We start from the raw sequence: 23,542 nt of genomic DNA, 5'->3' as shown, positions 1-23,542 counted from the left end.
TATATTAGTTAGGAGTAACTACCATAAATTTAATTGCATTCAAAGATTACCTAAAGTGAGCCTGGAAGTATCAACCACAATTGATTATCTTCTGATAGTTATCATTTATTCTGCAAATTAATTTTCACTTAATCAAGCAAGAGCCACCGTTAAGAGTACTTCGCATTGCTTATGATTGGCATATGCAATACAATTACCAAGTAGATCATTTATCATAGAAATTAATTTCACTCGGAGAGCACGGAGCCAGGAAGTACAGCTTCAGTCGTGTAAGGCCCAGCTGTTTTGTTTTGTAGAACCATTATCTCATTTCCTCTGACATCTTTTCTGAAATACTATTAAATGTGTACAATAATGACCCACATCAAAAGAGTAGCCCTGCTTGTGATTCTAGGAATTTCATTAGGTGATCACTGCTGAAAGCCATTAAAATCGTGAACTAGAAAAAAAGAGTTAAAACTCATTATTTCCCATCTGTCAAGATGGACCCAAAAGTAATGCTGAGAGCCTCCATCAAGGAAAGTAGGTATTATTTAAATGAAACCATAGGACTGTGAATCAAGCCGTGCCTCTGCCACAAGGGCTCATGGTGATCTCTGCATGTATCTTCATTCCTCAAGAAATTCTGTTAAGGAAAAAATTGTAATAGTCTCAAATCTGATACTCCTAATGTACTGGTATTTGAGATAGCTGGGTATGTGACAATGACAGGTGACACAGAAATCCTTTTAAGTAAGCAGTCTTAAAAAAAGTTCCATTATCCCCAAATGTTTAGGTACCATTATAACCTCAGGTTCTGTGTTTCAGTTTCTTTATATGGGAAATTTTGCCTGTACAGTGCTGCAGTAGGAGCAGAAATAGAAACAAAACCTAAATATCGTTGTTTATCAGTTTGGATAACAAAGAGAAAGGGCTACTAAAGTAATTAAGGAATTGGAGTGTCTGACATACAATGAGAGGCTAAGCACACCAGGGCATTGCACTTGACAATCTTCAGAAGTACCTGCCAACCTCAATTATTCCGTGATTCTGTCATTCAGTTTCTAGGTTTGTTCCAGTAATCATTAACTCTGCCATTAAGAACTGAAATTCTAACATTTGTTCTTCTGTTGTTACTAGGTGGATAAGTGGAGCTGCTGTTGTCAATGCTTTTTATTCAGCGAGTAGAAATCAGATAGGTAAGGTTTACCAAGGTATTATCTGGATACAGATTTAATGGCCAAATTATTTATATATATATATGTATGTATTTTAATCAACAAGTGAAACAATCTTAATATTATGGGCATTCCAGAAGGGCCTCAGTGCAGCAAAATCAGAGGTTTCATTCACAGTGTTTTCATCTCCTCACATTCTGAATTGCCTTTGTGCAGAACAAGGACAGAGCCTTGGGATTCAGCCATGAAAACAATAGCAGTGTGGAGTGGCTGGAAGTTTAATGACCAAGTAAATTTGGTGGCCCCGGCCTTTTTTCTTTTTTTTTTTAAGGGACGAGCAGGGAGTACAGTACCACCTGAAGGAAACGCTGACTAACAGGGAGTCGCGGAGCTGCCCGCCATAGAGTACACGGGGCTTCCATTCCTTATAGCCCCTTCACAATCCCTCTGTACGAGCTTACTTAGCGTGGCTTTGGGAAGGATGTTGAATTTCATCCTGCTGGTTAATGAATACACCAGTTCATTGACTGAACTGCTCAGAGTCCCGTAACATCTCACGATAGGCCAGAATCGCAGACCCCCGTACTTGTTCTCATGAAGCAGTACGCTTTGCTTTCCGTAAGGGTAATTAGAGAATGAGACCAGTCTAAAACAAATCTCATATTATCAAGGCAACAAATGTTGTGCATTTGGTGATGAAATAATGCTGAAATATTAGTGCAAAACCCAGCTTATTCTCAGTTTCTATCTCCTCATTTCCAGCACTTTGCGACACACAGCTGTAAGATCCCGTGCTCAGCAGACAGACCCCAGAGATCAGCTTCACATCAGCTGTGCTAGGCAAACTTGTCCTATGCTGTACGGGACCCGAAACTCATGGCGTCACTGCTTCTGGAGCATACACTCACTGTTCCAGAGCTGCTTCGAGTCCCAGGCAGACAGAAATCCTGCAGGGCTCTGTCACCGCCTTCTTTATGTAAAAGCAATCACGACAATTGGAACAAAACATCTGGGGCTCAATGAAGCCCGCATTTCCCAAAAGACCAAGTTTACTCAGAAAATCTCTCACCAGCTCTCGTATCTGTAGCACTTCAAGATCTAATTATGAACCACAGCATATAAAAGCTCTATGCTAGTATTACTTCAAGTAGTCCCGTTTAAATTTCAAGTCTTAACTGTTAGCTATCATCAATGCAAAGTCCTAACATACATTCTTTCACATATGGCTTAAGAAAAGTTTAAGGGATTTTGAGGCATCCTTAACTGCTGTTCTTAAGATTTAAAGTCTGCCAGATGACCTCAAGTTCACTGTCTTATGTGTCACTTAATTCTGCTTCTTTTGTGTTGGAAAAATGAAAATGGAAACCTGGTAGATCAAACCAAGGAAAAAATCAAAGTTAAAAAATAGGAGAAAAGTTCAGTACAATGAAATAGGTTTTGTAGTGCTTTTGAGTATAAATAATGCAGCCTACCCAAAACCATCCATGGTTAAAAATAACTTAAAATAGAAGAGAAAGCATTAAAATGCTTTTAAAGAAATTTTAAAAAAAATCTAGATTAGAAGTGCGTGGAAGCACTGAGGTTTCTCATCTTGTGAACCGTACCAGCTGTCTTCACAGTGGTTCAGTCTTTCAAGAGTCACAAAACATTTTACAACATTAATTATGCCTCACAATATTTCTGCCATACCCATTCCGTAAATATTGTTACTATCCACATTTCATAAATGGCAGTGTCCTTTCTTTCTAAGCCATTAGTGAGGTACTGTGATCCACGTATAACTCCTGAAAACAAGTCTCTCAAAAACAACAAAAAATGTCCTGCAGGGCTCTGCACAGAAATGAAACAATATTATTTCTTGTTTATTTATGAGGGGTTCTAAAGAAAGTATTTGTTGGAGACGTTATTTTCACTGCCAGGGATGAAATTACCACTTCTTTTCAGTCTTTAGTAATGGCTTCCAATAGGGTCCCACTTATTTCGGCAAACAAACCATTAAATCAAGGTGGAAAATGTCAGGTACTCTCTTCCGCCGGGCTCTTAAAATACTAGTGTCAAAAATAATGTCACTAATCTGCGAGACTGCCACGACCAGCAGCACTCCAGTAGCTCCAGAGGTAACCTGGACCTCTACTTGGGGACCAAGTACCCTACTTTATTACACGGCAAAAAGCACTCCCTGCTGTTCAGTCTGCATGCCCAGCTGCACTAAGCCAAATGGATGCAGTTTTCACAGGGTATGTTTAATACAGCGTATTAACAGTTTCACAGTCAGTGTTTTCTGTGCAAAAAAATAAAGTTCATTTAGCACCCTGATCACATAAGTCTTGATTCCGCAAGTGCAGGTTTAAATGAATAGCATCAGTTTTACAATGGAAGAAATCAACCTAAGCCAACCTTTCCAAAAGGATTTTTCCCTTTTCCATTATTTCTGTCCCCACTGAAGAACTGAAGAAGATAAAAAGTAGTCCTGCAGTCCCAGATTTTCAGATTTTACTGAGTCAGGTGATCCGTTAGGCAGACGTCTGTAAATATGAGCCTGACCTCTCCTACTCGTCGCCCGTGTCTTTGCAATAGCTTGCACTGTCAGAATGACAGGGAGTACGGTTTTGGGCACGGCGGGACTGCAGCATTGTCAGCCTTAACATCTTGCAGGCAAGACGGAGGAGGCACGGAGAAAACTGCTTCTTTCTTCATTGCCAGCTTGGCCTATTTGTATTGATTCTAGTGGGACTTGCTGATATTTTTAGTGGAAGAATAAATTCCTCTCTCTGAGATTGATTTGCGGTGGGGGCAATGATCTAATAATTTATTCTTCTAGGGGAACACCCTCCCACTTTCCATGATGTTGTGAGGTTTATTTAATGATGATTAGAGGAGTCCCAGAACGCTAAGTGCTGTAAACTGGAAAAGTAAACTCATTTTCTGCAAAGTAAAATAGTTACAAAGACAAAGTAAAAGCTGATCATGATTTTGCAAGTGTCTGAAGAGGGGAGTGGGCCTGCTGATCTGTTCCCGCCATCCTACAGCCATTACCATGTGTCAGTTCACTTGCTGTTGCTGGTAGATCCGAGGGAACAGCACGACTGGTTGAAGCCCATAAAAATGGTCTGTTCACACTGCGCCCATAGGATGATGAGGCAGGGCCTTAATTGTGTTGTGGGTTTTTTTTGCAGTCTTCCCTGCTGGCATTTTGCAGCCCCCTTTCTTCAGTGCATCCCAGCCCAAATCTCTGAATTATGGTGGCATAGGCATGGTCATCGGTCATGAAATCACACATGGTTTTGATGACAATGGTAAGGCACTGAGTTTCTAGTTACAAAATTTACAATGCACAGAATGTTTTACATGCTTTAGTGCTTAATCGTTCCAGAGGGCAGATAAAATGAAGTTTCCATATATAAGACCAAAACTGGATTTCTGAGGCTTTACAGTACTGTTCCCCACCATGATTCTCAAAAGTGCAATCCAAAGAATCCCACAGGCAGTCCTGTAATGGCTAGGCTGCAGCGACAGCCCACGATGTGGCCCTGCAGCACTCAAGGACTTTTAATGTAGTTGCTGGTCGCTTGCTTTTCTCAAAGGCTTCATCAAAACCCATCGTAAAGTACACATAATTGCGAACAGCGTGTGTCACTAGGCTGGCAGAGGCATGAACTCAAGGGTCTGGCTATCAGACCTGCTGCCCAGCCACATCATTCATTTCTAGACCCAACTATGATCAATCCAGCATTGAGTCACAGGTCAGAACCATACCAGGCTTCCTAAGAGAGCCTTAATCCCAGCTTCTGATTCAGTCTGAATTTGTTTGTTTTTCTTCTCCACTAAAATACAGCCGTTTGGGGGGGGGGGGGGAGGAAAAGAGCATCATCTGTATGACTGCCTCATTACAGCAATTTTTTTGCATGAGTGACTATACTTACTTGCTACCCTTCTTACTGCATCAAAACCCTCTTTTCCTGTATACATAATTCTGTTAATATATTATTACAGGCAGAAATTTTAATGAGAATGGAGACCTTGTAGACTGGTGGACTGAAGAATCAGCACGCAATTTTAAGGAGCTATCCCAGTGTATGGTTTACCAGTATGGAAACTTTTCATGGGACCTAGCAGGTGGACAGCATGTATGTCATACTTATTTGTAACTACCAATGTTATTTTTAATAAGGAAGCACAAAGTCTTATGTCCTAAACATGCAAATCCCTATTTACATAGATGCTCTCTTGGCTTACGGCCAACACTGTTGCCCCTACACCAAAAAAAAAAAAAAGAGCAAAAGAGATTCTTAAAAATAAAGATAGTGGTAAAAACTGCACACATACCCTGACTGTTCTGAAAGAGGCAGGGTTCATATTCTGAATGAGTGGCAGTCCGAGAAGCCTTTGCCCTCGAACCCTTTCTGGGCGCTCAAAGGCTCTTTTTTAGTTCCACAAAGGAACAGAAAAGAAATTTTCCTCATTTACCCAAAGCTTGACGCACAAACAATATATATCGCCATCAAAATGAATCCTGCCTGCTGCTTTCCTTCACTGAAAAATTTCTTGCTCTTTACCCCAGAGAAACATCTGAAGTACAGAGCTAAGAGGTCTAAGAATCAGGGTACAACAGGAAAGGAAAAGATGATATGCAGATTTAGGAGAGGCAGGCCATCTAAATGCCAACTGCATTTATAGCATTCTGCACAGCAAAGTTATCAGGCATTCCGTGTAGTGTCCGCGTCTGGAACTCCTAATTTCCCCAGAACAGTTAGCAGGACCAGGTCTGTTCTCTGTCCCCACAAGATCAACCTTCCATTAACTCAGAGGAAGAGGGGACAGAGATACTGTACTTACTCACACTGAACAGGAGAGCAGTCCTTTTCCTATTAAATGCAAGCTGCAGAACTGCCACGGGAAGGAGACAGCCCTGTACAGGGAACAGGGCGCTTCACAGCCGGTCCTTTCAGGGGTGACCAAAGGCTCAGCTAACGCACCTGCGTTGTCCCTAGTACACAACCCGGCTCTAAGCATCTAGGGACACTCATCATCCCCATAGTGCTCCCACCCTGCTGCCATAGGGATTTTACCGTCCCAGGCTGGCAGTGCACGTATTTTAAAGCAACAGATAGATTTCAACCACAGTTACTGGCTGAGCTGTCGCCATTCTGTCAGCCAAGACAGTACTGTCGCCAGCGCAGTATTTAGTTCACAGTCCTGCATCTCCCACACGGCAAGTGATGTGACAAGTGAGTGTCAGCCCCTGGATCGCTGCCGCCCGGTAAAGAAAGGAAAGCAGCTTAGCACAGGAGCACTTGGTTGCATTGCATTGTGGAAGACCACTTACTTTTAACATCCACCTTGTTTATTTTGGACTTCACTGGGTAATCGCCTGCAGCCCTGAACTGTGCCACCCCTGGTTTTCTGTAAGGAACAAAATTTCTCTTGGATGGGAGCTCCTACAGTTAAGTGGTAAATGAGAAGACACTTACAAGAAGTGACTTCTCCGACTACTACTGACTGGTTTCTTAGAGGCTGACAATATATTCCGTCATACAGAATAGGGGAAATACAAAACTTCCAGCACAGAGTTTTTCCTAATCTGTGTGTTAAACTGTTGGGACTCCTAGAGAGGCCAGCAACGTATTTTTCTGCCATTTTTTCACATGTTAAACTCAATCTAATGATGATTCTAGGTTTTGCAGCTGTGAATATCGTAGCCCAGTATCTTGGGCTAAAGGTTGAAAATACGATTTTTTAAAACTAAACTTACAGAGTCTCCATTGCCAAAGCTTCATCATCTTCAGTGATACTTCACTGACTTACGAATACTATACCAGCTAAATAGATATCTTCTATGTATCTTGCTACCAAAGAGCTACCTAACTTGCCTAATATACAGAAAACTACTTTCTAGCAGATTTGCTGATGTCTGTTAAGTGATCATTTCAACTGTTTGGAGTTTGGATTTTAACTGGTTTTGTAGACTATCCAGACAGTTTCTGTCACACGTCCTCTAAGTGGAACTGTAGTAAGAAACTGTGAGTTGAAGACATGGAGAAAATAGGGAGAATGAATGAGCAATGACTAAGCATCAGAAAATCTGGGTAAAAGAGACACGGGAGCCTAGAAAGTTGCCTGTAGGGGAAGGAAGAGGATTAGGGAAAACAATAGTATCCACATGGACTTCGAGACAAGGGAGGCAAAGACTTTTCAGAGACGTTTACATAATCTTCTGCTAAAACTTCAGATTTTAAAGGAATTCTTGCCTTTAAAAAGTGAAAAACGCACAAAGTTTGGCATTACAGGTCCTGGATAAGCTCTTCTTTTCAGAAAACTATACTTTTCTATTTTACAGCTGAGTGGAATCAACACACTAGGAGAAAACATTGCTGATAATGGGGGTGTTAGACAAGCATATAAGGTAAGAAGCATCTGGTTTTCTATTTTAGCTGAAATCATCATAGATTAAGAAAATAAATTTCAGAGCCTTTGAAGAAGAAACACTTTTTTGTGTTAGGGACAGGACCATACCTACTGAGTCATTGAGGCATGGTTTAAAACTATTGACCAGCTGTTCTATTTCTTTCATCCTGTTAATTATCTCAACAGTGCACTGTTCCTCGTGCACTCTTTTTCAGCTGACTTCTTTCTCTCTATTTTATTTTTTCCTTTTGTGAATAAGGAATGTGTAGTTAATGAATTACATACTTGGACCCTCACCTAGCTAAACTGATGATACTGAGCAGTTGTCTGCCTCTGGCTATCTGTCTGCACCAGCTTTTTAATGCTAGGAAGGAGGGACAGAAGGACTTTCTTCTGACCCATAAACAGTCTCTGCCTACCTGAAATATTATTCACTCTTCAAAAAACTGTTCAGAATATCATCTTGTACAAGTGACTTGGGTGCCCTGTACAGGTATCCAAAGACATCACGTGACATCTGGACTCCTTGCACTAAGCCTTGCATGGGAGCTTGTATGCTTTTTGTCTTTTCTTTCATTCTTTTCCTGAAATAGACACTTAACTCCTCAGACTGGCCAGCTTTGAGACTGAAAGGAAAAGCAGCAGAGGTCTTCTCTTTGTGAGTGTGCGTCGGGAGGTGAGAAGTCAGTCGGCTTCTCTATGAACTCTTCTTGTTACTTGCAAATCTGATGGTTGCAGGCCTTAATAACATGACGCTCCTCTCCTTCCCTGAACACCTTGTTCTATGGCAAAATGTTCAACTCTGGACAACTGGAGCGCTGACATTCCTCAACAAAGTGCCCACTGGGATGCGTGGGCCAACTCACACAAAGTTACCATCACAGCTTCTGCAAAGAAAGCCATCAGCACCACTTCCTTCCCTAGAAACAGACATGTTTGAGGGCATAATGCAATTATTAATGACAGCTTAAGTAATGCTCTGGAAGCCTAAAAGAGGTGTCAGTGTGGCATATTAGATTAATACGATCTTCAATTACCGGAACATTTGTGCATTTAAAAAAAAAACCTGTACAAACCCATGAAAGAGGATACTCTTCTGCAAGGAATGGAGTAGCCAGAGAAAAATTAGAAGTCAGAAGTAGTACCAAAAAATAATTAGATATTCATTATGTCATCATATAAATAGTAAAAAAAGGTCCAAAAGGAATCTTGAGAGGTCATCTAGTCCACCCCTCTCACCTCCTAGCAGGTAGAATCAACCATTTCTTTATCAGTCAAACATACCGTAAGAGGAGTTCCACTACCTCCTTGCTGCAGTTCGAGTGCCATCGTGTCTTTGCTTTCAACAGTGCAAACGGAGAGCAACCTGCTCCTTTCTTTTCTGCGACCTTTTATTTATTTGAAGACTGTTACATACTTGAAGGCCCAGACTTCTCTTCTTTAGACTAAACAAATCCAATTCTTTCAATCTTTCCTCATAGGTCATGTTTGCTAGACCTCTGCTCATTCTTGCTGCTTTCTTCTGGACTCTCTCCAGTCGGTCCACATCTTTCTTGAAGTGCAGTGCCCCAGACTGGACAGAGTGCTCCAGCTGAGACTTGGCCAGTGCCAAGTAGAGTAGGTTTACTTCATGTATCTTAAATAAGACACTCTGGTTTATACATCCCGGTATGACACTTGGCTTTTTTGCACTACTGTGGCACTGTTGGCTTTTGTTCAACTTGTTACCTGCTAAAACTTCTGGAGCCTTTCAGACCTGCTAACCGCTCATTCCTCATCTTGCACTTGTGCAGTTGATTGATTGGCTTTACTCGTGCGGTAGCTCAGCACTGACTTTAGTCAGAACATTCCTCCAATTTGCCCGCATCTTTCTATCAGTTATGGTATACTAACGACATAGTGTTTGACGCATGGTCTTCATAAGAAACATGAAAGCAGCTGGTTTTACTATGGAAACGTTTTAAAGTCTTCGGCAATTCAGTTAAAAAAAAAAAAAACAAAAAAAAACACAATGAAAAAAATCTACTTTTCACGATGTAACCTTAGATAATTGATGAAATTGATGTCTTCTCCATGCAGAATTAGTTTTAGCTAGTAAAATGGGATCCTGGAACCCTGCATTGTATACAGGAAAAGCATATCTTACCGTAAGTGTGGTATTTCAGACACTAACCCAATAGGTGGGAAAAAATATGAAAGAAATGTATGTGCTAAACATTTGAGAGGAAAACAAACTGTAAACAGGACAGCAAATACGTGAGTTCTGTAGAATCAGAGAGGAGAATGACTTTTTGCCACAGCTGAAGCTTTTTACGCCACATCTCTCAAGTCTAACGGAAAGAAGAAGGGGAAGAGGGAAAGATGAACAAACGGGGGCGGAACGAATCCTCTGATCACATCTTGACTGTCTTGGAGATCACTTGTGCCTCTTTGAGCAGAGGCAGGCTGCATTGCCCAGCCCAGTCACTTAGCCAGGGATACCTGCACAGGGAATCCCCAAAGCACCCCAGACACCCCAGGTATGCTCGTTTTGGGACCGTGCCTCAGAAAGCAGCACAGCAGCATGCTTTTCCACGCCGATCTTTGATACGCAAGGTACATATTGAGGGTAACTGGCAGCGATGCTTGACCCACAGAACTGCTGCGGGTGAATCTTTACACGGACAGCTCTGACCTCTAACCGTTGGGAGGCTGATTTAGCACAGCGCTTGCTGAGGTCTCACTACGCCTGCCCCGCAGCTGATGTCAGAGAATCTCACAGCCATTTCCATTACAGAACACATTCTGCTTCTTTTAACACAGAACCACCTTGCTTTATGCGCTCATTAACTAACCCTGTGAAAGGATTTGCTAGGTAAATATGTAACAGTCGAATGGAATCTAGTACATTAATTATTATAAAGAATAGTACTAACTCTCTGTAGCTACTTATTTCAGAACACAACAGTCCTCCTTTGCATTCTTAATTTCTGCCCCTGGAAAAAGGTGCATAATGATGCAAAAATGTTCTTATCTGGGTGTGCCCATCTTACTGAAATTATTCCATTAGCCATCTTTTTGCTACAGTAAATTGCCTTCTTTAAGCCTCTTTCTCTTGCCATTTATTCCAATATAATTCAGGCAGCTTCAATAAACTTGGTGTAAAACAGTACTGTAAGGCCCACTCAGCAAGAAAACTGTCCTGACTCAGTCCGACCACTGGTATCACAGTACTAAGAAATGGCCCTGCCATCTTCTGCTTGAAGGTGGCATGTGGTAAGATGGATGGCCAAGGTAGTCCATGATGAATTATGTCCAAGAATCCATGTTCCTCCTTGTCATCGTTTCATTTTAACTGTCTGGGCTGGAAGTTTTAACATTTCTACTCAATTCATTCTACAGGCCTATGAAAACTTTGTGAAAAAGCATGGAAAAGAAAAACTTCTGCCTGGTCTTGAAATGAACCATAAACAGCTGTTTTTCCTGAACTTCGCACAGGTATTCTATACTTCTTGACTGAAGGCTTTGAAAATCACTTGAAGTTACAGTTTAACAGTAAGTCGGAAAGAGCAGGCTGACTTCCAGAGTTTTACTGAGAGCTGGCAGAGCTGCCAAGCTGAGCAGCGTTCGCTACAAAGTAGTGAAAATAAAGTCTTGTTAGGTGATTTTTGTCTTCCCTAAATAAATTAATTCAGCCATGAGTAAGTCTGGTAGACAGTTTCTTGTGCCCAAGTGCCTTTGTCTGAGGATAACAGTATGCTTTTTTGTTTTTAACAAAATATATATTTTTTTTTCCCCGATGTTCTAATGTGAAATTTATTCTCATGACAGTAAGTATTTCATCATGAAATGACAGCAGGACTCTTCTTGGACAATCTTATGGCTAACAAACGCTTTTCTTTGTTACGTGCGTAGGTATGGTGTGGAACATACAGACCAGAATATGCCGTGAACTCCATCAAAACTGACGTGCACAGCCCAGGCAAATTCAGGTCAGCACGTATAATAATCTTCAGTGCAATTCCTAGGTGCAACACGGCTTTGAGCTATAGAATTTAAAGAACTCTACACAAAAGGCGAGATTGCACTCCCCAGGATAGACGTAGGCACATACACATGTACAGGCGTAGCACACTGAAGATGATGAAGAGACGAGACAGACAGGCTGTCCCTCCAGACCTCCCAGCCCTAGCTGACAGAAACAGGCACAGTCCGTCCCAGGAAGCTCCACGGGCAGCAGAAGCCTGCAGGGGAGTTGTCCTCACCCTTGAGATGATATACAAGTGAATTCTGTCCACGCTATTGAGTAGCTTTGAACAGTCGTTATCGGAGGACACAACCACCGTCACCTGGCTGTTAGCAGACGTGCGTGACTGTTACAGCAGAGTCCCAGCGACTGTGTCGGGAATGCAGCGCTCTTCTGGAAGTCCCCTGGCTCCTGCAGTACCTCCTGATAGGGTTCTCATAAAGACAAAAGGCTACAGATGGCCTTCTGTCCTCCACTAAAGTCACAGGTAAAATCTCCAGTTAATCTGGAGTGCAAGGATTTTACTCTTCCAAGCACGGAGAAGAATGCATCTTCTTTTAAACAGTAATCCTGACACGAGAGAGAAATGCCCTTCTGTCGCTAGCCTTGGCGGTCACTAGAACGAGAAACGCCTTTGCTGTCTAGAGCTAGAAAGACATTCTTCTGCTCCAACAGAACGGATTGGCCCCCCTTTGCCGTTAGCTTAGCAGCATTCCTTGTCGTGCCTGCAGCCCAGAACCGGAGCTCCGCTGTGCCCCAGGTGTTACACAAGGTCGCTCTTTGTTCTCTCTTGCAAGAGTAACAGAGGTGAGGTTTAGGTGGAAGATGACTGCCTCTCAGTCGGTAACAAACCTGTACGCTGTGGTGCACTAAAGAAATGGGTGTTTTCTGCCTCGTGTACTCGGTCAGCCTTCCCAAGAATAGGTGGGCTTCAATTCAGTAGAGTCGTGCAGGAAACCTGGCTGTTCAGGGTGGAAGTCTTTGGGCCAGACTACGATCTTTCCTTTTCGACTTAAGTCAGGGCAACCTGTGCGTCAGTAGCGTAACAATGGGTTTGCTCTAATCAGTCTGTTTGGTCAAAGCCATGAGATCAAACAGTAATGCAGACATCACAATATCCGCTAGCTTTGAAAGGCTGCATCATCTCCAGGATTCACACACAGAGTAGCTGATTTCTCTCCTGATACGATTCGGTACATTAATTTCCGTATCTTTCTTTCAATGGCTTTTCACCAAAGAATTATTTTGTTTATCCCACATACTCAAATATTTAGTGAAAGCAGTGACTGTTCCGTCAATAGCCACTTGACTGGCATTTCACGGTGGGTGCTCTTTGTACTCTCCGCACATCTCTCCCGGGGGCAGTTTGTGCCGAATTTGGTCACAATGCTAATGAGGCTCTGCAGCAGAGAACCGTGCCGCCTCTTTGCGTATCTAATTTATATGAGTCACAAGTCCTTTGAAGTTCACTAGTTCAGCATCTTTGTGTAATTGTATTTGTGTGTATCTTGGATAGATTACCTCATGTATTGTGCTGTTTTTACATCAGTATGAAAGGGAATTACACAAGTATTAATGAGAAACCATACTAACATTTTTAGAATGTGAAGTAATTTTCAGGATGAGGCCCCCCCCCAAGAGCTCTAAAATAGAAAGCATTTCAGTACACAAGACATACCCACAAAATTACTGCCTAATGACATACTATTAAAATGTCACAATGGCTCCCAATGTGCTTTTTTAAAAATTATTTGGGGGGCTGGGGTGGGGTTTTTTGTTGATTGTTTGAACACCTGCTACGCTGACTGCAGGCTATTTCTCCTTATAGGTAGGACAGGCAGCTCTTCATTAAAATTGTCAATTGCATAGCACAGTTTTAGTTTATGGGCTAACAGCTCTGAGTACTGGGCAGGTAGACTCTTCTGTCCACTAGAAAAACAAGAAGTTAACAGAAAGATGCCTTAGATCAGGTAATCATCAAAGGCAGACGAAAGGGAATCTGTATCTGAGCGTTAACATGCAAAATTAAAACGTAGCAAGTACAGTAACAGATACAGGTCAAGCCCTGCTTAGGTACCAAACTCCTGTAGTTCTGGGGATATTAGTAAATGAAGCAGGATTCTTATCCCACGGCTGTTTTATCTGTATGTTAATAACAAATGTAAATAGAGTTTTACGACACCCAAAATACTTTTTGCTCTGTTTCTGGTAAAATCCCATTTTAGCAGTTCTAGTCCTTAAGAGCAATGAAGCACTACTACACCATCTAAACGCACGACGTCTTTCGTAATCATCTGTCTGTGCTATCTCCTGTTCTGCCGCTGGCTTCTGAGACCCGTTAGCGAGTAGTCTCGCTTTTGATCTCGTAGAGACAGACAAATTGTTGCAGATGTCAGCTGCTGAACTTCACCTCAGCTTCGGTGGAGACCTCCTGGTTCTGTTGAATCTAATGATTAAGATTATTCACGGAATAATCAGAGTTACTCGAAGAAACAGTTCTTCAAATAATTCCTGGTCCACAATCAGTGTGCATCAGTATCGATATTTGACATGTACAGTGGAAGCTGTTTTCCTGCATAGGCACGTGCATGCTGTATTTCCATTCCTGAAGGAACGAGCAGCTCCTAGCAGACACATTCACATATGTTCACAATTACACATATAAAAACTGCTTTAGCTGGAATGCCCTCATATTCACTTGAAAGCTGTTCTTTGTATGAGTCTTTTTTTTCAGGAAACTGATTCACTGGAGCATTTGTGAAAACTGCCCAGAGCAGCAGTACGATCTCTGTTAAAACTTGATTGGTGTAAAAATGTAAATGAACGTTGCCAGAAAAGTTACACTGCAGTCCTCTACCCCAGGGTCTTGTTCTCCCTTTACCAAGAAACTTGTCAGCAAAACATAGCTGAAAAAGTTCTCAGTGAAAACTAATGACAAGCAGTAAACCTCTTCCTAGTGAAATAAACGGAAGTTTTGCGAGAGCCGGCAATGAAGAAGGGATGGGTCCGATGTTTTGGGGGGGGTTGCAATAGGGGCCATGCAAACTGAGAAGAGAAAATACAGCCACTCCTTGAGGTGAAGTGGAAGGAACAGTCAGAGTTCAGAAATACGGGCGTTTCCCACAGTATTTTGAGGTGATGCAAAAAGAGAAGCTGCAAAATGTGGGTCCTCTTGTTTCTTTTAAACAAAGGCGAGCAACAATGACAAGATGATGTTGTTTTGTTTTAAAGGGTTATTGGGTCATTGCAAAACTCTCCAGAGTTTTCTGAAGCCTTTTCATGCACCGAGAAAAACTACATGGATCCTGCTAAAAAGTGCCGAGTTTGGTGACGGAACCGTAGACCTCGCATCTTGAGAAGCTTTCCCGAAAAAGGGGAATTTTGAACGAATTTTGAGAAGGGGAGGAGGGAAGAAAACTGAGGGGAATATGCTAATTCTTACTAAACAAGCAAAACCAAAAAAATGACCCATCAAAACCTGAAATGAAGGACTAACGCCAACGCAGCAACGAGCCGCTCCAGCCGACCGGCTGCTTTTCCTGTCACCGAACCCTGCAGAATCTAAATCACTTGGCAGCATACAGTAACATCTCACTTGTGGCTAATCCTGTTCCCCACTGGCCAGTGGCTTTTTGGATTTGTTGTAAAATGTCAAAGTCTAACACATTAACTCCCCCTGGTCTGTGAATGCATATTTCTGATCAAGCAGAGGAAGGAAATCCTAAGTAACACAGAGTTTTAGACATCGTAACATGATAATGAAACAACAGTTTATATCCTAAGTGTCAGACTTTGTACCCTCTGCTGTTATCATAAATCGGTTGTACCAAATGTGTTCATTTTTACTTGAAACCATTTATACAAGAGGAGTCCAAAGACCTGCTGTACTTAAGTAACTTCTCACTAACTATTCCAGTATATTACCTGAAGTCACTCTTGTCAACAGTTTATTTACAGCTTTCCAGCCAAACTGAAATTGTAGGTAATTTATTAATTTTTGAACATATAATCTGTAAGATTGTGATCAAGACCCTTTCACAGTTTTCTAAGTTTTTTCTTGCTTTCTCTAAAGTTGGTCTTTTTTAAAATTTCTAGTAATGTATAAATCATAGTTTTTATATTTAAATCTGAGCTACACTTTTGACTTGAAGTATTGTAATATATTTTACCAGTGGCTGCATAGAACTGGGAAATTTGAGTAAAGCATGGTATCGGGCAATAAGATAGAGTCTACAAAACCAACTTCTCCAATGGAGCATGCCAATATTCAAGTTTTCAGGATGACTTTCTCAGTGTTTAGGGTCTGATTCTACACATAATTTGTACGTGTTCTGATCGGTGTCAGTCCTCACGTCGGTAAAGCTGCACAGCTGATTGCAAGAACCAGAAGGAGCTTTAAGAAAGAAGTAAAAGGCTTTAAATCTGCAGTGATATGTATTAAACATCCTCATGCAGATTGCAAAGGAACTTACCGCTTTGTATATCAAAGCAAACAATTTCCAAAAATAAGTACCACATACCTCAGATGACTGCTACAATAGGTGTATTTAAAAACCTGTGTTCCTTTTAGCTTTCCGAGTTTGTCATCTGATAAAAACATTTTGATAATAAACTGAAACGATGAGCCAAATGCAATGTGTGTTCTTTATAGGAAATATAAAGGTACCAAAAAACCCCCACCACCTCTGCAAATACATTTCTATACTTGCCCCTGAGCACCATAGCACAACATCAATAACAACTGACAAAAGGAGAATTCAAATAATTTTGTTCTAGTTTAAAAGCAGATGTCAGTAGGTTATTGAGTATCTACGGAAATCGCACCACAATTGCCTGCAGAAAACTTCCTCTTCCAGGACTTTTCCCCAACAGTATGATAAAGAGAGCAGAAAATAGAATCCTTTACATGAATTCCCAGCTGGAAGAGTCATGCAGAATGCTTAATGCAAGAGCAATGGCAAAGGCATCCAGTGGCAGCCGGCACAGCTCCGGTGCTGCTGGGGGTACAGTCGCCGTGCCTGCCATTTCTGAGAAGCAAAGGAAGGATCTTGGCTTGCGGTGCGCCTGACGGATCCAGGGGCCAAGATGGCCCCGTGGCTCCCACAGACCCTTCTGAAGGCACTGTCCTGTCACTACTGCCTGTAAGTCACTCCTGACCACCAAAGGGAAGCACAGAGTGAAAACCAGTAGAAATTAGAGAAAAGTGCTAGAAAAAACAAAGTTGCACTAACGAGGTTTTTACCTCTCTGCTGGGCCCCTTTCTTCACTCCTCTCCATGTATTTGTCAGAGATCTTTCTATACTCTTCATCATTAACCCAAGGCATCCAAATGAAACTCAATCCTTTACAAACTCAGGCCCATGAAACGATGAAACAGAAGTGCTGTTATCCCCATTTTACAGCTGGACATGGCAACACTCGTCAAGGATAGAAAAGAAATTCAGAAGGTAACTAAATAAACCAGTGCATCACTAAATACAGAATAAATAGTATTAAATGTAACAATCAATACATACAGAATCACTAATAATTAGTGACTAGAATAGCAAATATATTCCTTATTAAAACACGAGTAAGTCAATACAGGTAGATCAGTTCTAATGTCTCTTCAATGGTGCATCGGCAAGCTTTTCTGATCCACCTCCTGTTTCATTTGCCTGCTAGACAGAAAAAACCTCAAAGAGCGCATTTATTGTTGGAGATACGGATTCCTCCCTTTGGGCATACTACACAGTGAAGGGGTTTTCACTTCTGAGTGACCTATACACACAGAAAAACAGTTGTATCTTGTTTCACAGCAGCTCCCGATGGAGCAGGGAAGGTGCTTTCGTATGTGCTACCAAGGATAGGGTCATTTCTTTCACCCTCACCGAAGGAAAGCAAGCTACCCTTGTGGAAAGCATCCAGCCAAGCTCTGGCCGGAGCAGCAACAGATACCCTTTAAGGAAACAAAACATACACACATTTGACAGCTGGCTTTACAGATGTCATCAAACCCAGCTTTTGCATTCCTGAATTCTAAGACTCTCCCCCAAACCCCCATTTCATCACTGCTTTCCCCCCCACACCCCCATCTGTTTTACTACAGACAATCCATCTGTAGCAATGAGCTCGAGCGTGGAAAGAAGTGGGTGAAATAGAAACCAAACATAATGCATTATGACCACAAGAAATGGCAAAGTTCCCCTAGTCACTGTTGTCTACACAAAGGGCCAGCAATATTCCCCTTTCATTAAATGAAATCATGACATCAAGTGAAGGGACATCTAGAAAACAACCTACGAACACCCCATGATTTGATAGGAGTGAGTGAGAAAGGGTTGAAGAAAAAGGACCTGGTCAATGTAGGAACCTAAATAGTCAACCTGTTTGTAAAAGTCATGTTTACATAGGCCCACGTGTCTATATCGCTTCCAAAAACCCTCAGAGACCCCCTCCTTCCTCCCTCCCCTCCTTCCCACAACTGTACGGACTACGCTAACCTCAGGCTCAAGGCTGCTCGTTTCCTTTTTCTCCCTTTGGAGTAGGTGGGAAGATAAAGGAAGGGTTGGTTGGCTTTACTCCTGGCTGCAGCGGCTGAATCAGAACTGCGTGGGTAGCCGTGACTACTGAAATGAGCCCTGGTGGGAAATGACTACGCTCCAGAACCAAGAGAAAACCAAGGAATCATCTGCAGTACAGGTCTGAACGTCAGGGTCTCCTGATACCAGTGCTGGGGCCAGGCACGGCATACACCACCGCTCATCAACTTCGTCTTCTCCAGAAGTCACTTGGCACATCAGCCAAGCACAGGAAAGCCTTGTATTAGCATTTAACAAAACAAAAATGTAAAATACACGTCTTAGAAGCCAAACTTTAACCAGTGGCAATTATGATTTCCTCACTCACACAACAGTGAAATTCAGGTCTTCGTAAAAGAAACATAGCACTAATCAGTCACGGGGGAGATATCTGACATTGAACAGTGACAATCAGAATATACCTTTCAACACAGCTTGCAAACTAATTCATGCCAGCGAGGATTTTCCTTCTCAGAGTGTTAATATGTCAGGGAGGTGCTGACAGACATGCCATGGAAAGCATTTACCAAAGGCCACAAAACCAACAAACAAGACTGAAGGAGATGTCACTCAGTGCTGCATTCAGATTTTACTGCTTCTTCAGTTCCACATTTAAACACTCGAAGATTTCACAACAGGAGTTCAAGTTGCATGCAAATGCACTGGTCCTTTCTAGCACTCCCAGGGGCTTGGCACGAGGCACCCGTAAATTGAGTAAATTGCCAGATTTACTGCCAAAAGTTATAAAAACAGTAAACATGGTATCAACACCACAAACACTGTGTTGCTAAAGTGTTTGCATTTTCCGTAAATTTTACCTGCCTTGGCTACATTGCCTAAAAAATGTGTTTCTGTTTTACTGAAAAGATGCTTAGAATCAAGTTGGTACAAGCACCAGAGGTACGAAGAATTTGTGACAGTATGTAGGAAAAAAATTAACCAGTGCCCTATGAAGTGTGCATCAGTGCATGTTTGTTCATGTTCAAAACCAGAAAGAGTCAAATAAAGCAAAGAACCATCAGTATTACCTCAATGGAAAGCAAGGGATTGCTGGAAGAGTATTCCATACCTAAAAGAAAGAAAAGTGTGTTAATACCCAATGAGAATTTCAATTGATCTTGATTTGTAGATGAATATGGGCTATCTCCTCCTCATTAGATCCCTCTAATTCCCTCGCCCTTGAGAGTTTTATTCTTGGGTTTTGTTTTCCAGTTACTTAGGTCACCTCCTTCTGTATTCTCTTGGAGAAATCAGTTCCTTGCAAATCCCTGCACAATCACATAGTCCCTCCGCGGTGTCTTTCCTCATTTCCCACCCATTTAAGCTCCAACTTCTCCCTCTGCTGTATTTTCCTTCAAACACATTCAGACAAATTTTGGCACTCTTCCCTTTGGTACAAAAAGCAGTTTTGGAGCCTGCTGCTGTGTAGGCCTACTTTTAAATCCAACATCTTAGGAGTTAAAATATAGCAGGAACAGCTTACTGGCAGCCTGACCTGCAGTTAACAAATACCTGAGCAAGCACTAGTCGACCAAAAGCTAAGGTAGGGTGGTACAAACACTCCTTCTGTAAGCAGTTCATACTGCCCAAATATCGGTTACATCTATCCCCTCCCTTTCCTAACCATCCAAGAATCAGTATCCTCGTTAACGTCAATGAAATGTACAGGAAAAAAAAAAAATATTGTTATCTAACAGCTTTCTCTGATCTACTTCAATGCAAGAAAGGACAGAATTAAACTCAAAAATAAGTTTAATAAACAGTGAGACTGAGATACAGCAGGATTCAATGGGCAAACAACCGCATGTGTTCGTACTTCTGGGGAAGAGAAACCACTCAATTTCGCTTTAAAAAAATATCATAAACAACTTACAGTACTTCACTGTCAGCCTCTGTAAAATCTTAAGAGTCAGTCGCTATAGTTCTACAGATGTGTTTTGTTTCAGTTGACTTCACATGACTTTTCATAGCAGCAGGCTGACAAAACTTTAGGGACTATATAAAATACACATAAATACTGACATGGGTCAATTAATTGACTATGCATTAACGGACCAGCTACCAAACACACGTAATACACAACCACCGCTAAATGATTCATCTAAGTACTGCCGAGATGCTCCGATTCACAGTCAGACAGCTTGGCTTGTGCTGCCCAGGCCCCGGCAGATCCCCTGCCAGGCTGCGCGGACGGGACTGCACCACCCTGGGAGGTGCTGGGCCACCCTCCAGCTGTTGACCAACCTCTGCACTCGGAGCCAGTACAAAAGCTCCAGCGGTGAAGACGCCGCTGATAATGACCCTCAGGGACTTTGTCTTCCGGACAAATGACTCCTTAACTGTTACATCTTCTTAAGCGGGTGTTACTTCTTTTCCTACGTATGCTACATCTACCTTTTTTTTTTTTTTCTTTTTGAACCCACCAGTTTTAGATTTTGAATCACGGGCCTTTAAATTAACTCCAAAATATAAAAGACGTGAGTTTTCTCAATCTTTTGTAACACTCAGTGGAAAATCCCAATACAGCAAGAAATAAGTAAGATAGGGCACAGACTGTGTCCTGAGGAGCCATAATGGATTCACAGATCTCCTCTAACATTGTCAGGAGAGCTTCTTCCCCAAATGGCTAATGAGGAATAATTGCCCAAGAAAAGATTTTCCCCAATGTTGCGCTTAATCACAAAGAAAAACATCGGTGGACGTAAGTGGGAAACCGAAGTGATTCAAGCCCACGTCCTCCGGGCTGTGTTGGAACAGAAGCCGGAGACCCCCCGGCACTCTGTCCCGTCCCTTGGTGGTTCACAGGGGGTTGTGCGTTGCGCTCCCTTCCCTGCCTGCGCCCCAGGGTTTCCTTCCCATCCAAAACAAGGCAGGAAGGCAGCAACCCGCAGCTGGAGCCCATCCCTGGTCCCTTCGCTCCTTTCCTCAAAGAACATTCCTGGTTAATCCTGGTCGGTAAAGTATTTTGTTCCTTCCGGACTCTAGCACCATCACATCCTAAACTAGTTCACAGTTTAAGCGAGGACACGTTCTCATTCAAAGGCTACCATACCCTGGTTTCAGTTCTCACAGGGATGCAGCGTCTCGATGTTAGTCCTTTACCTTAAAAATCACCCTTCGCTCAAGGCAAATTCAGATGCCAGCAAGAAGATAGGCAAAAAAACCCCCACAGGGCACGGGACGAAAGGTTTATCGGACACAGATGTCCAGAAATGAAACCAAGCAGGGCTAGCCTGCCCTGGACCTGAGCCTCACTGTGTTCCCCGCTGCACAGTTCCGCTCCTGACCCAGGGAACGCTTCAGTCGTCCCCGCACCACAGCGACCTTGGCACCGCCGCGCTGCCCGCCCAGGGGAAGTCCAGCACCGGGCAGCTCGTTCTCTGGGATTTATTCAGAGCCCTTGTTCTTCTTTCCCCCTTCTCCTGGACTTCTTACTTTTTAACTCAACAACTGGGAAAGGTTTGATGTTACTGTAATATATCACGATATTTGTTAATTTTCCTTTGGATACACCTCAGTGCTTTTCTGACTTGCCCAGCTGCCGACGGACCGCTAAGTACAGTATTCATTCTCTGAGCTAAACCGTCAAGGAATTCTTACCCCACAATCTTTCCGGTTGCGTTGGGATGTGTTCCCTCAAGTGCAGCCCCTCCACACACCGATCACTATTACTTTACGTCCACACGGAAACAGATATTGGTATTTCACGCAGACACGCACGTGAGCTCAGCGCACGTGGCGAGCTGCTGGTGTTTCACTAACACCAGTGGGTCGTTCCATCGCTCTGTCACACTTCGGGTCTGAGTGACTTTGTAAGAAAGGCAATGAAGACGACTGCTACAGGAACACAGCCCACCTACAGTGTCTACAGTACTAAAGAAGGACAGAAAAATATTAAAAAAAAAATAATCTGAAGCTGTAATATTCACAGATTAATTAAGTATCTCAACAGTTATCCGAGAATTAAATTCTCCTACCAACCTAGAAAAAAAGTCCAAAAATTATTTTATCAGGAGGCACTGGAATAAATTCTCCTCCAGGAGAATCAGACACACATATCGAGGCAGTCACACTGTGAGTGAGCATAGCAGAATTTGGAATTAATTTGTGTAATACAACCAACTTTACACTACTGGAGCAACGAACAGAACAGAAAGCAGTCAATATATATACTTTTTTTTTTTTTTTAGGATCATTGTTGCCACTTTCATTTGTTTTCTGAACTGAGTTTTAAGAGCAGGCAGATTTTCCCAAATTATTCAGATTCCACATGTCGCAGTGTCTCCTTTGGTCTGCATTAACTCGAGCTGTTCTCATCACATCACACACTGCGATACCAGAACCAAATATGGGAGGAAGGGATGGTGGTGACTCAGGACAGAAAAAAAATAATTTCCTCATAAAATCAGTGTTTAACAGAAGTGAGTCCTAAAGAGCTCAGACCAGGCTCTCGGACTCAGTAACGGGCAGGAGGCTGGATCTGTGCCCTGGAGGCCTACTCACCTCCTCTTTTATGAAATTATATTCATTCCTTCGTGCAGGCTCAGCTGGCTGTTGTGTTGCCTGGGACTCCGCTGTGTAACGACAAATGTTGAACAGGCTTCTCACCAAACATGATTACCTCTGCTAAGGGAACTGTGTCCTGTGTCCAGGGAAGGAAAGGAATGCGTGCGCTGACTCCCGAACAATGCAGCCCCCTTAGAGCCTTTACAGGTACCATCCAAAATCTTACGAACATAGGAGAATCTATCAATCGTGCATCTGGGACAGGATTGCTCACGCTGACGCTATTCAGACGTCCCTTTCACAGCTGCTGTTTTACACTGATCTCCTGGTGACAACAATACCATTCAGTATGTTCTCCACTGTCCATGCAGATCCTCACGTAGCAATTAGACGTTACACTAACGGGAACAATAGAACAGAAGAAAATAGTTTGGAATAATCCTTTGTGAAATTACACATTTAAAGCTACTAAGCAGACCATTTTACTGTTCTAAGGCTTCCTTCCTTATATGGGGATTTTATTGATGAAGTTTTAAAAAAAATAAATTAAAAGAAAATAAAAGAATATAAAGGGGTCAGCTCTGGGTCCGGTCCTGTTTAACCTACTCATCAACGCCCTGGATGAGGGGACGGAGTGCACCCTCAGCAAGTTCGCTGATGATACGAAACGGGGAGGAGTGGATGATACACCGCAAAGCTGCGCTGCCATTCAGCGAGGCCTGGACAGGCTGGAGAGTCGGGCAGAGAGGAACCTGATGAAGTTCAACAAGGGCAGGTGTAGGGTCCTGCACCTGGGGAGGAATAACCCCATGGACCAGTACAGGATGGGGGCTGACCTGCTGGAGAGAACGACCTGTGGGACAACAAGTTGGCCATGAGCCGGCAATGTGCCTTCGTGGTCAAGAAGG

General features: G+C 42.5%; 1 protein-coding gene across 1 annotated transcript in view; it reads left to right on the top strand.

The window, feature by feature from the left end:
- The window catches only part of MME (membrane metallo-endopeptidase), a 45,265-nt gene extending 30,264 nt beyond the window's left edge, over positions 1-15,001 (top strand). Inside the window, exons 16-22 of the mRNA XM_009705701.1 lie at positions 1,120-1,178; positions 4,334-4,453; positions 5,151-5,284; positions 7,495-7,560; positions 10,944-11,039; positions 11,457-11,533; positions 14,800-15,001. Of these exons, the coding sequence (XP_009704003.1) occupies positions 1,120-1,178; positions 4,334-4,453; positions 5,151-5,284; positions 7,495-7,560; positions 10,944-11,039; positions 11,457-11,533; positions 14,800-14,899 (652 nt within the window). The 3' untranslated portion in view covers positions 14,900-15,001. The remainder of the gene's footprint in view (positions 1-1,119; positions 1,179-4,333; positions 4,454-5,150; positions 5,285-7,494; positions 7,561-10,943; positions 11,040-11,456; positions 11,534-14,799) is intronic.
- The last annotated feature ends 8,541 nt before the right edge of the window (positions 15,002-23,542 follow it).

Source organism: Cariama cristata, unplaced genomic scaffold (assembly GCF_000690535.1).
Source record: "Cariama cristata isolate BGI_N322 unplaced genomic scaffold, ASM69053v1 scaffold9940, whole genome shotgun sequence".
In the NCBI taxonomy this organism is placed as follows: Eukaryota; Metazoa; Chordata; class Aves; order Cariamiformes; family Cariamidae; genus Cariama; species Cariama cristata.
The sequence above is the reverse complement of the archived record's forward strand: the minus strand, read 5'-3'. Positions and strand labels throughout refer to the sequence as shown.